Source organism: Biomphalaria glabrata, chromosome 15 (genome assembly GCF_947242115.1).
Source record: "Biomphalaria glabrata chromosome 15, xgBioGlab47.1, whole genome shotgun sequence".
NCBI lineage: Eukaryota > Metazoa > Mollusca > Gastropoda > Planorbidae > Biomphalaria > Biomphalaria glabrata.
The window spans coordinates 3,666,708-3,680,719 of record NC_074725.1 but is presented as its reverse complement, the minus strand read 5'-3'; the positions used below and the strand labels follow the sequence as shown (position 1 = coordinate 3,680,719).

Below are 14,012 nucleotides of genomic sequence, written 5' to 3'. Positions count from 1 at the left end.
AAATAAAAAAAACATGTTTCAGAAACTAAATTGCTCTATATCTCTAACCCAGCTATTTTATAAAAAAAAAAAAGGTTTCTGAAACTAAATTGCTCTATATCTCTAACCCAGCTATTTTATAAAAAAAAAAAGGTTTCTGAAACTAAATTGCTCTATATCTCTAACCCAGCGATTTTATAAAAAAAAAAGATAGCACAACATTATGTGCTGGCATCACCATCTCTTGACAGAAATTGCTCAAAATGTATTTCAAAAGCCTAATACACTTAAAATTTAGACTAAATAAAATACAACTGATTGCCACCAACCAACTCATCAAGTCACCAAGTTGTCATTCAATTCATTTTGATTCACTCCGCAGTTTTAAACCTTGTTCTACTTTCAAATCCTCGACTTGTCATTCCATTTATTTTGATTCACTCTACTGAATAACAAACCTGATACATAGAGTCCTGTAAACAGTACTTAGACAACCCAACAGTGCAGATAACTCTGTCACACATTGACCCTCATGCAATCTTACATGACACCATAATGAAAGCATGATTGTCTGATGCTCTTACAGAGAAAACACTAAAGACATTGGCAATTCCACTGCCAAAGCTCCTAAGAGACTATAATGCTGTTGAAACCACCTTTCAATATTTTCAACAACAGAAACCCCCTTTCAGTATTTTCAATAGCAAAAATTTTTTTTGTTGGTAATGGATTGACTGTTGCTAAGAATAAAGCTGCAAACAAACAAAAAAAAGGTGACAGTTTTTTTTCATGTATTATTTCTTATGGACAGCCTTAGTATGTTCCTGAGGTACTGTATTCAAAGATTTAATGTGGTAAAAAGCTCTATGTCTAAAATGTTATAAACATTTTTACATGTTTCCGATGTTCCTTCAGAGTTGAAGATAATTACTTCCTAGTCCAAACCTCCCACAGGACAACGGGGGATGAGAGTGGGCAAGGTTTGAATCCTGGACCATCGATAAATCTGAACGACAGTCCAGCGCGCAAACCGCATGACCAGACAACCATGTCTAGGCCTATATAAGTAACCTGCCTTTCCTTGTTTAATGGCATTTGAAAAGTTAATTCTCTTGAATTTTCAAGCCAATACTACATACTTTTGTAACCCCGCTCCCAGGAATTTCACTTACGCTGACACCCCATTAGGCCAAGTTTTCAAGGCTCAATAGTATTTTTGTTTGACAAGATGAACAAATGAACAACATCAAACCATAAGCAGGAAAATAACAAAAATATATCAACATTTGTGATCACAAATCCACAGCGTGGAGTAGACAACATCCTTCAGTCTAAGGCTTAAACATAAAATGTCTGACAATGAGCTACTTATAAATGTCATGAACTAAAAATACAAGGACTCTGAACAACATATTTTAAAAATAGATCACACCCACACACACACGTGAGCAGACTGAAGGAATGCAATGAAAACATCAATGTCTTTATGCCCTCTCCACCTCGTCACGGTACTCATTTCTTATTCTCTCAGTATCATCATCAATACCTCCTCGATTGATTCTTTGAGGAACCTACAGAAGATAAAAGTATGACATTATTAAATATATATATATACAGAAGAAAAAAATATGCCACTATTAAATATGTATATTTTTTAAACATGAAACATAATAATGGAACTTTTAAATTGTATAGGCCAGTGCATGAGTAACACCATAAATAAAATGGACACTACTGATGAGAATCATTGGTGAAATACAGAGTGGGTCAAGGCTAAATTTATATATGTCTGCCAGTGCGTGAATGACCTATAAGCAAAGTTAGTGGTAGTGAGGAAAATTGTTGGTAATAGAATGAGTATATAGAACTCAATACAGACAGCAAGAAAATACAAATAAAATGTTCTTGTCTTGCATTGGGTTGTATCTGAGCATCAGGTATCAGAGAGCTGGTATCCCCTACTGAACTTTCACTGTCTTCTAGAAGCTTCCATGGAAAAGTGGATAAGGTAGACACATCCTAACCTTCAAATACAAGGGCAAATACCCCCAGAGTGAACATCATTTGGAGTAGCAAAGGAATGACCCGTGACCCTCTGACAGCAATGTGTAAGAAAGAGTTTAGGCGTTGATTGGTAAAAATTTGATTAAAAATCACATGATAGAGCTTTGGAGAGCAATGAATGGACTGATGATGAATAAGAAAGTAAGTAAAAGAAATTATATATATATAGATATATATAGATATAGATAACAGAATATAGCATTTGTGTATTTGAGGGAATACAATAATTAATACGTCATGATTCTATTTTTCCTTCAAATATTTGCATAAAACAGGTTTAGCCCAAAAATTCATTTTAAATGTTAAATTATTTTACATTAGAAATCCATAAGAAACTTTTTAATTAGGTGTTTCACTCTAATTGTTTATTTAGATGTTTCACTATATCTTGTTGTTACTAAGAAATTATCTTTGCAGAAAGAGAATATTATTCAAGGGAAACCATCACATTTTAAATCTTAGAGCTTATTAATTCATATTGATCAAGATAAAGATATAAATTCAATAGGAAGAAAAAAAAAAGAAGAAATAATTACCGGAGAACCTCTTTTTTTGGACCAGTAAATTTCAATGACCAGGAGGACCCCTGCTATTACAATCCCCAATGTCAAAATGATGAAAGCTGATGAAAATCTGGTGATGGTGATAGACATGGGCATGATGGCATCGGGCTCTCCACCAAATGTATCAAAAAATGGAAGACCCTCAAAGATGTAACTTCTGCCTTTGCCTGCCAAGCACCCACCTTGAAAGTATTTCTTTTTTAACCTGAAAAAAAAAACAACAGCATTGTTAGATGTGGCTGATAGGTTGTAATTCTTTTTTTTCTTTCTAGAATGAAAGGTTAGAGAAACAAGGCTTTTCTTTTTGATAGGTGATGCTTTTGATGATATAGTGACAAGTGTTAATGATGCTATAATGTTTAATATTGATGACAAAATAGTGGTTTACTATTAACGAATATTAATGACAAAATAATGTTTATTATTAATGATGATAGAGTATTTAGGATGATAAAGTATGTCCAGCACAATGACCAACCATTTTCTCCTCACATTCAATATGCTAAGTACTTGTTTTGTATAGGGTTAAATAAAGATATTTCAATTAAGGTCCCAAGTATCAAGTATGACAACATGAAGTCCACCAAAAAAAAAAATTCATTCCCCTGCCCAACCTTTTTGATAGATATTATTTTTAAGTGCCTCTACATTTTAGGGATGCATGGTTCAAGGGTCTCAAACAAGTAAATCCTATGCCAAACTGGGAGTCGACCACTTAGTAAGGTTGTGACAGAGCGTCGCATATAGTTTGGGGGGGGGACATGTTTTCCGGCAAAATGAACTACGCATACCAAGAGTTGCGATGACATGGAGGACTATACGAGGAAAGCGCAAAAAAGGGACGTCCTTGTATAATTTGGTGCCACACTTTCAAAAATGACCTCAGAGCAGTGAACAGGTGGGAAGAGGCTTCAGATACTGCCAGCAACAGATCTTGGTGGAGACACTGCCGCTCAATGTGCTGAACAGAGTGGGAGGATCTAAGTCCGAGTAAGTCTAAGGTTCAAGGGGTAATAACATTCTTTTAAAGAAAAGTTAAGGAAGAAAATGCTAGATGTAAAATCCTGTGAAGATGACTGGTAGGCTTCTCAGAAGTCCAGAACGAGACTGAATGTCCTCCTTGAAGTTAAAGAGGATTTCAATCTGAGAATGCCAACCAAATAATGCACTTTGTTGTCTCACTTGTATAACTCAAAACCTTATTAACCATTATCAACTTACACATCTATTTTTTCATCTTCCTGCATTTTCAAAATGCCTACATTCAATTTATCACAAACAGTTGAGTTCTTCTGACAAATAAAGCCGATGGAATGGTCACCGAGTCTTTCACCAATCACCATTTTGTCACACGGATCTTGGGTGGCCAGGTACTGAGCGATAGATGACTCCAGGAAAAGAGCTAATTTCCCATCAGCAGCCATCATCTAAAAATACAATGTTAAACCTTTTAATATATGACAGTTTAAATTTCAATCTCATTCGAAAGTTAAGTTCTTTGAATAGTCGTAACTTCTCAACGAGCCCCCCCCACCCACTCTATTAGTCACATCTGAAGAACACAAAATCATTTTTAAGTCTTTGATTACATACGAATATTGTGACTAGTGTACAAAACTGTACCAGGTATTCAATTCAAAGACAACTGACCCTGAATGAGAACTTAAATTAAAATGAGTATCTTACAGCTATCTTATTAATCACAGAATTTCCTTCAAAAAAAGATTTTAACATCCAACCCCTATTTTTGTATTACCATAATCACATGTTCATTAGAGACTTTAACTCAATTTTTTCTAGATGATTCTGGCCACTCAAATAATACTAGGAAAGATTGTCCTAGACTATGGAACTAGCTCTTTGCTTTTTTTGAGTATTTTATTAACTCTTTCTCTCCTAACTGACGATACCAGCGTTGATTCCACCAGAATGTGGTAAATAATTATGTAGAGAAAGAGTTAACTTATATTTTTTTATTTGTAAGTTATGGTTTACTGTTTTTGTTACTTTATTTAAATGTATTTATTTGCGACTCCATTTTGCATCTGTTCAATTTTTTGTTTTGTTCAAATGGACTGCAGGCATGAAGATTATTATGTACTAACCAAGAAGTACAGCAGGGGGTGGTCTAAAATTTTTAAAATGATAATTCAGTAACAAAAACTCTACAATGAAATGTGTGACTTATCAGGTCACAGCTAACTTAAAGGATACACATAAAACCACAAGATTTAGAAACATTTTTAAAGGAGCGTGTTATTTTTTTAAACAAAATTTAAAATAACAAAAACAAAAATGAATAAAAAAAAATAACTATATAAAAGAAGCAAAAAAAATTAATTATAGAAAATCAACTATAAACTATAAAAAAAAAAAATAGCCACAAATATAATACAAACTATGTAGTAAAAATATTTCAGAAATTAGAACATGTGATAATGCAAGTACTTTAAAATGAATGGATCAAATAATGAATCTGCAAGAAAACCAGAAATGCATCACTAACATCTATAGGTGAAATAATTTGTTTGTCAAGAGCAGATTTTCACCAACCTTTTTAACAGCTTTGTCTATATCTCCCACAAAGACATTTTCAGGTTTCAGCTTTTGATAAAGTCTACGCTCCAATAACCTTTTGGAGTTGCTCAAGTAGTTGAAGCTAGAAGAATTGGCTACAATCAACATATCCACTTTGTTTTGACGACAAAATTCGTCCATATTTGAAAACGGCAAAGTTCGAATTTCAGGGACCCTGATCATGACACAAGCAAATATCTTGATGTTGATGTGATTCTTACAAAATTGATTTATAAGTTGCTAAGTACATTAAAATTGAATTCTGCCCTGAACAATTTGCTAAATTTTGAAAAATTACTTGATGAATGAGAATGGTGTCCATCAAAGACAGAATCAAGTACAATACTGAAAGCGATTTGTCCATGATTTGTATTGCCCTGTCTCATTTAAAGAACTTTTTATATTTTAATCATCTTTAGCCAGTTAGTCAATTATGAGTGAAATAGAAAAGAACAAAAAAAAATATAAAGAACCTTCTTCCCAAGGAGTCTTCAATAAAGGAACCCAATATTGTTCAAAAAACGGACATTAAATATACATGAAGTAATCCAATAGAGACTAATTTTTTATTTATTATAATCTCACCTTATCTTATGAAATACAGACATTACTTTAATAAAGAAAATGATTATGTCCTACACATGTTCCTAGGTCAATCTAGTCATGCATGTTATAAATGACTTAAATTCTGTTAAGTCACTGGTTTTCCTGGCTGACTCAGGCAACCCATTCCATGCTTGAATAGCACTAGGGAAGAAGGAGCATTTGTACACATTTGTCCTAGAATATGGAACGAGGAATGTGCCTTTATCTTTGGGTCTTTCTGAGTATTTTTATTAGGTTAGGTTTAGTTTTTGAATTTGAAGATTATGGTTCAGTGATTCAGGTATAATTGCTACCTTGCTTTTAAGTTTTCTATCCTGAAGGCTTTCTAAATTTAGTGATTTTATTAAAGGTGCTACTCTAATCCAATGTGAATATTCATTTCTTATGAGTGTCACTGTTCTATTTTGTATCCATTAAAACATGAAGAAAAATGTTTATTTAATTTTAACTAGCACTTTTGAAACATACATTATATTACAAAAAAAATTGTTGGAAAAAAAATGCTTTTCTTTCAGTTGAAATTAGAACAGTATTGATACTAAGTGCACACAAAAAAGTACTAAGACATACAATACTTGTAGTGCAGCTAGCTAAATAATCTTATTGTGAAGCATTTATAACCAAAAACAAAATAGTTCTCATTCTATTTATTTCTTGTAATGTTTTAGAAAATTATTGCAAGGCAGATTCCTCCTGACTCCAAACCAGGTAATGTGTAAACAAAAAAATCTTTTCAATTTCATTGATAAAATGACACACGCCAAATGAAAATCCAAGATCATTAACTAGTTCAGAAAAAATTATAATGGTAGAACCAGAGGTTACACCATGTAGCCAAAGAGCTAGTAATTTTTCCACAAAAATATGCATAAACTGTCAAATTTCTAAAATAATTTTTTTAGTGCATTTTTCAAAATAAAGAATTTTTCCTTTCACTCATGTAGAGTGGAAGTACTACACTACTAACCTAAAAAGCAGGACACTAAGAGCAGCGATGTAGGAAGCTAAGGTCATGATGGAGAACAGCCACCAGATACAAACTAACACTCTCCCAGAGAAAGACTTCGGAGCAGCAGTGTAACCTAGAAACAGAAATTCATGAAAGTCAACAAAATATATTTAAAACATCGGAATGAATAAGTCAAAGATGTCTTGTATACTTTTCCACAAAGTACATAAAATGAATGAAGATGTAATGATAGAATAGTGTGACCTATAGTTAGTTAGTCTTAAGACAGGGGTTCTCAGCCTGTGGGTCGCGACCCCTTTGGGGGTCGATTGGCGATTTGCCAGGGGTCGCCTAAGACCCTCCAAAAAATGGATAGTTATTATCTACTCTCCTTGCTGTGTGTGTGTGCGGGGGGGGGGGGGGGGTGTCACGGCAGAGTGGGGGATTGTAAAAAGGGGTCGCTGAGACTAAAAGGTTGAGAACCGCTGTCTTAAGATCTGTGTTGTACCAAGTGAACTGGCAAGTTGTCTTTCCACACTACTTAGTTCTCTAACTAGATAAAGTATTGTACTGACCGATGCACATGCACAGTAAACTTAAACCAAGCCAAAAGTAAACAAAATACAAGAGTGTTTAAACATATAATATCATAACTAAATATAATATAATAATGATTTATAATGGAATGGCTATACATGCTCTATGGCCTTATGTACAAAGAATAATTCTTGCGGCCTTTATAAATTACAAACAAATGAGATAAACAATGAATTTAGACTTATGGATAAATTTATTATTCACTTTGTTGTGGAAATGACCAGACGCGTGTAATGTAAAAGTGTAGGAATCTGAAGTGGCAGTTGGGCTGAATGAATGGCCAAGTCTTCCATTCTGAAGACTAAGGACGAGTGCAGTCTTTCATGTGATAATTCAAATGTGACCTGCATAGTATGTGAAATCTGATGCAGAGAAAGCCGTAGATCATGTAAGTTTTCTTTTCAACTTCTGTGCCTGTCTTTATCTAGGGCTTTCTTGGGGCGTCGGCCTTCATGAAAGTTCATCAACTATCTCTTTCTAAGACCATCTGCTGCAGCTATTTCATCTTGGTCAAAGAGCGCAAAATGGCACCTGAGTGGTTCTAGATGTTGGATTATTGTTCAGGATATATATATATATGCTACAGTGTCACAAAAGAAATGTTTGTCTTTTGATTTTACTTTGGCTCAAAGATTTTCCTATATTTATGCTTGTTTCATTATCAGAGGGGGTAGGTTCGTCTGTGCAATCTCAATGGCCATTATAATTAATTTCAATCAGGATTACTTCTTGACTTATCTTATAAAATACAGGCGTTAATTCAAAAAAGAAAATGTTAAAAGTCCTACGCATGTTCCTAGGTCAATCTAGTCATGCATGTTAATCAATGACTTAAATTCTGCCAAGTCATTGGTTTTCCTGGCTGACTCAGGCAGCCCATTTCATATGCTCTAATAGCTCTAGGGAAAAAGGAGCGTTTGTAAAAATTTGTCCTAGTATATGGAATGTGCCTTTATTTTTGTGTCTGAGTATTTTTTATAGGTTTTGTTTTTGAAGATTATGGTTCAGTGTTTCATGTATAATTGCTACCTTACTTTTAAGTCTTCTATCCTGAAGGGTTTCTAAAATCATTGATTTTACTAAAGGGTTACTTTAATCAAATGTGAATATTCATTTACTTTGAATCTCGATGCTCTATTTTGTGTCTGTTCTAGTTTCTTAATGTTTTCTTGAATTGAGGGGTCCCATACAGAGGATGCATATTCTATTATTGGCTTAACCAAGGTTAAATAACATTTTAGTTTTATGTTCTTATTTGATATGTAGAAATTTCTTTTAATAATACCTAATGCTTTTTTTTAGTTTCATCAATATGGGGATTCCATGCAATTGTCTGCAAATAATTTGGCTTTTGTACCTGAACTAATGCAATTTGGTAAATCGTAAATTAAAAACAGTAGTGGGCATAAGACTGTTCCATGAGGTACATCTGAGTTTAATGTTATTGATGTTGATTTAGAGTCTTTTATTATTAGAGTTTGTTCTCTTCCTATCAGAAAATCCTGAATCCATTGTTGTAATGAGCCATCAATGCTGAAATATTTTAATTTTAGCACAGTTCTAATGTTTTAGTACATACTTTGTTAACTACTTACATTTTAGTAAGAGGTAAATACCCACCTTGCCACATCAGTGTGCTGTATGTGTATAAAAATGAATTAGGTACATTCAAGCCTTCATATGTTGAGGTCTTGCCCACAAAAGCTATGTCCTCGTATGGGCTGAACCTGCCAATGGCATAGAGAACTAAACTGGTGATGACTGTCATGAAGATGATGAGAACCCAAAGTCCAGGGGAGAAAGGTCGAAGTAGAGTCACTGTGGGAGAAACAAAAGAGAGTCAAGCAGACTGGTACAAGACATCACTAAGAAAAATGAAGATCACTGAACTATATCAAAGACGTAACATTAAGAAAACAAATTCAATTTCTATAAATTTAAGATACAACTTTTGTTCAATCTTAAAATGATCAAATTTCATAAACTAATACAAATAAGCTCCTTCCTTATCATCAAAGAAGAGCACAATTTCATTGTCTGCACTTGCTCTGAGTTTTTTTTTTAACTTGTCTTTTTTTTTCTTTGCATTCATCTAACCTCTTTGCTGTATTGCCTGAAACACTAACACTGAGGGTATATTTTCCTGTCTTGGTGCTGATTCCCTGGAGAGCCATTGAGGCATTTTTGTTTCCATTGTGTTGACCCAATTGAGAATGCTTTAAAGAGCATTGCTCCAAATCTGTGGCATTTTGCGCCTCAAGAGATATTCTTTTCCCTTTACAACTTTTACAACCTAAAAAGGCCAATCCTTGAAACACAGCTGCGGTCACAGGTTGGGCATCTGTAATCACCAGGCGCAATTGCATTTTTACTCTTCTTTCTACTACTGTTGTGTATGACATCTGCAATCTGGGACACTTCCTTTAAACTTGCTCTCCATGTGGATCTATCCAGTGCTACTTTTACCCAGCTGATAGTGTTGATTTTGAAGACCTTCATGTCGCGTTTGCATACATCCTTATACCCTAAAAGTGGACGACCAGCGGCTCTCCTGCCTTCTGTTAGATCACCATACAGAATGTCTTGTGGAAGTCCACTTACTGGCATTCTATGAACGTGGCCAAGCCACGGCATTGCTCCAAATAAAACAGTTGTAAAGGAAGTCAACTATCAGACATACAATCAATTCTAAACTGTTGCAACGTCTAGAAAACATCATTAAAAAAGCATCAAAAATTACACTCACAACATTACCACATTTAAAGGAACTTTTTGAACAAACGTGCCTAAGAAAAATCGAAAAAATCTTGGAAGACAACGGCCACCCGCTCCATCAGAACTACGCCAGGTCGTCGCGAAGTGGGCGACTGCTGTCAATCAAAACAAGAACGGAGCGGTACAAAAACTCGTTCGTACCTCACTCGGTCAGACTCTATCACCGCCACTCATTGATCAGGGAACATGAAATGCACCAAGATACCTGTGTGTAGTCGCTGAATGAACTCTTTATGTTGTCTGTTGTATTTATGTGTATTTTTCTGTTGTGTTGTCTTTATATGAGAAACGAGTCCTTGTAATCACAACAAATTTCCGTAAGGATCAATAAAGCAGTCTTAGTCTTAGTCTTAGTCTTAGTCTTAGTCTTAATTCCTAGATAGGACTTTTTTTTTATTATGTCATGAATACTATCCATCTGTGATGTGTCAAATTTCCCAATATAGTATGTGTTCAAACCAATTCACCAGGGGTAATATTTCTTAAGGTACATTCAAGCCATTTCAAGGATGAGAATATAAATACATTCCAGGATTCTGATGCATTAGAGGGTAAGGGAAGTACAATAGCACTGTTGACCTTAACATAAAAACATAGCAATATAAATGAGGCAGACTTCTGTGTTGCATATGCTAGTGGTGCATTAGGCAGACTAAATAAATTAATCTGGTGAAGGTGAGAACTAAACCTAGATAAACTAAAATAGATTTGGTTCATGTACATGTACCCACCATGTGAACTAAAGAAAGAAAACATAGCCAATATCTTTTCTAATTTCCAAACATGTCTTGATCGTATCTACCAACATAGCAAAATACATTTTCAAAAATTAGTAGTATATAATGATAGTTATCTATTAAAGGGAAATAGTAATTTCTGTAGTTACCCATTGCCTCCCCTGGGTGCCAGGAGTCTGGTATTTTGTACAAAAGCTTGTAGCCAGTGTGGAGAATGGGCTGACTGACTTGTACCTCAGACGCCAGATTAGGTGTTAGAGTGAAGGCTCCAATGGCCACATCTGCTTCCTGTATTAAACAAAAAGAAAACATTATGAATAGTATATGATTACTGACAAAAATGAATTTACAGAGCTTACAATTAAAGGCTATGTCAAGTCAAGTTTCAGGACTAACTGATAACAGAAATGTTATGTAGTTCCTTGAGATTAAATTTTTCTGTTAAGCTTTCTCACCTCAAGTATTCTAGTTCTGATGAGAATTATAGAACAGTAGGTGATATTTTTGTTTAAATTTGGTAATTATTTAATAAGTTTGTTTTGTATTTCTGTATGGGTGATAAGTTTATCTTCTATATGGGTGATACATTTATTTTGTTCTTTTGTAGGGGTAATCCATTTATTTTGTACCTTTGAAGGGGTAATCCATTTATTTTGTACTTTTGTAGGGGTAATCCATTTATTTAGAACTTCTCTATGGGTAATCCATTTATTAAAGATAATTTCTTAAAGAAGAAAGAAATAGGATGGTAAAGAATAGTGTGATCCATGATCAAATACAGTTCTATGTAGATCTTGAAGACCTAAAGATGATATAAGTGTTCTATGTTATTTTACAATGCTTTCATCTTCAGCCAAATATTAAAATACTATTTCATTTAATTTCTCTCTCAACAGGTTTATTTATTAAAAAAAAACAAAAACAAAAAAAACAGAATTTTAGCAATCAGAATTAAATATGAAACAAATGCAATCATTTATGATTACCACTTTTTTTTAAAGATAACTTAATAAAAACACTTTATTTTTCAATGTCTACTGTGTGTAGACACTTGTATGTCTCTTGTAAAGTAAACATTAAAAGACATTCTATGACCACTTTTATTTTATCTCGAACTGCCAAGGAAACTTTTAATGCTTAGAGGTTTCAATGTTTTTATATCAGAGTTTCATAATTTTCATTGAATTTTCGTCTCTCAAAGTAATTTTTCTAGATGATTAAGTTATTCTCAACACTTGCTTAGAACTTTCTTTTGAATATTTTTTTCCTACAGATCTGCAAACTTTTAAAAATAAAAATATGTCTGCAAGGTCTTCCTGTCATTTCATTGACCTTCACTTACCCAACACTTACCTTGACCCTGTCTACTGACTTTCTTTCAAGCTGAGAGACTTTATATTTGCCACATGCAGGACACTCTCATCCAGGTTAGTCACCCAAAAAGGCAGATGTAGGTATATTCATAACTATTAACTTTGTACCGAAATTAGTCACCCAAAGAAACATGCATAGATATATTCATAACTATTAACTCTGAACCGAAGTTAGTCACATAAAAGGCAGATGTAGGTATATTCATAACTAAAAACTTTGAACCTAATTTTCCTTGCTAGGAAGATGTATATTACCACTTACATTGGATCGTAATCTGCCTACAAGGTCATTTATTTGTAGCAGAGACTCCTCCCAGTTATATTTCTCAGCATCGTTAGGTAGCTTGAGGTCAAAGTTATCGTAGCCAGTCTGTTGGACGATTTCCCGAAAGACTTCTATGGCCAATCCTGTGAAACGTGTTCCTCTGTCCTCATGCATCACAAATGGAGGATCCTGTGATCAAAGCATCAAGGGTTACAAATGTGAGGAAGGATTAGAAATCAGAATGGATTGAAGAGTGGCATATCAAATTATTTAATTGAGCTAGAAGATAACATAAATAATTAATGAAATAATGTTTTCAGTGACCGAAGAACAGAAACATCTTGCCATTTCCATGGGAAAAAATGATATAGATAAGATCAAATAAATGTCACTATAGGCTAAATGGGTACAGTAGTAAGCTACCATAGAATATAATCTACACAATAGTTTAATCACTTCTTCTCTAGACAAAAGATGACCACAGAATAGAAGCATCAGTTCCATCCAGCTGATACCAGAACAGAAACCGTGGCTCTATCCTCCTGGGACAAGATGACCACAGAAGAGCTGGGCACAGACTCACCAGTAAAGTGATGGCTATCAACTTCTTAGGTCCAGCTGTTGTACTAGACCCAGTGGTTGTTGTGACAGTTGTAGTTGTTGTATTTGGAGGGGGTGTAGGAGTGTCTGGTTTCTGTAAGGAAGGAGAACAAATCCTTTTATTAATTCTTCTGTATATCAGGGAAATTACTTAAAAAATAAATACATAAATAATAAATAAAGAAATAAAGAAATAATATTAAATACAAGTCAAAGTCACAAATGTATCATGAATGCATCAGAAGTCTTTCCAGTAGTCAATTATTTCTAACAATATAACTATAGGGACTTTGACCTGAAGTAACTCGGGCTGCCTGGTCGTGCGGTTTGCACGCTGGACTGTCATTCGGACTTATCGATGGTCCCGGGTTCAAACCCTGCCCGCTCCCATCCCCCGTCGTCCTGCGGGAGGTTTGGACTAGGAAGTAATTATCTTCAACTCTGAAGGAACATCCGAAATAAGTAAAACATTTTACAACTCTGACTGCTCATTCAAAATTCCTAGAGGAGAGAGTCGATAATAATTGGGAACTGAAAATGTGATCTGACTTTTATTTTCTTCCATAACATAACAATTGTATAATTTCTAACTAGTGTGAATGAAAGCTCAACCTACTACCACTGGGAGAGTATTAATGGTACACATATATATTTCTAAGTAGAATACAAGTGTTTCTATTTTCTTTTGTTTATAATTTCCTTTTGTATATTTTAAGTTTTATCATAGAGTCAGAACTTAAACTTAAAGAAAGAGTCCATTATTTCACATGGCTAAGCAGTAAAAAGCTGAGTCGACATATTTTGCAACATCGAACAAAACTTTCAGACTTTGGTCTCAAATGTGCATTGAATGTTATAATACACACATGAAACTAAGCAAATATTTAAAATGTTTATATAAACACTATAACAACTGATTTGTTGAAT

General features: G+C 34.2%; 1 protein-coding gene across 2 annotated transcripts in view; it reads right to left on the bottom strand.

Moving 5' to 3' along the window:
• The window catches only part of LOC106065647 (probable glutamate receptor), a 33,595-nt gene continuing 19,583 nt past the window's right edge, over positions 1-14,012 (bottom strand). For both annotated transcript variants that reach the window (XM_056012269.1, XM_056012270.1), the window contains exons 3-11: positions 13,069-13,179; positions 12,483-12,674; positions 10,997-11,135; positions 8,956-9,153; positions 6,757-6,871; positions 5,160-5,358; positions 3,828-4,033; positions 2,580-2,811; positions 1-1,550 (exon numbers count right to left, since the gene is read on the bottom strand). In XM_056012269.1, the coding sequence (XP_055868244.1) occupies positions 1,464-1,550; positions 2,580-2,811; positions 3,828-4,033; positions 5,160-5,358; positions 6,757-6,871; positions 8,956-9,153; positions 10,997-11,135; positions 12,483-12,674; positions 13,069-13,179 (1,479 nt within the window). In that variant the 3' untranslated portion in view covers positions 1-1,463. The remainder of the gene's footprint in view (positions 1,551-2,579; positions 2,812-3,827; positions 4,034-5,159; positions 5,359-6,756; positions 6,872-8,955; positions 9,154-10,996; positions 11,136-12,482; positions 12,675-13,068; positions 13,180-14,012) is intronic.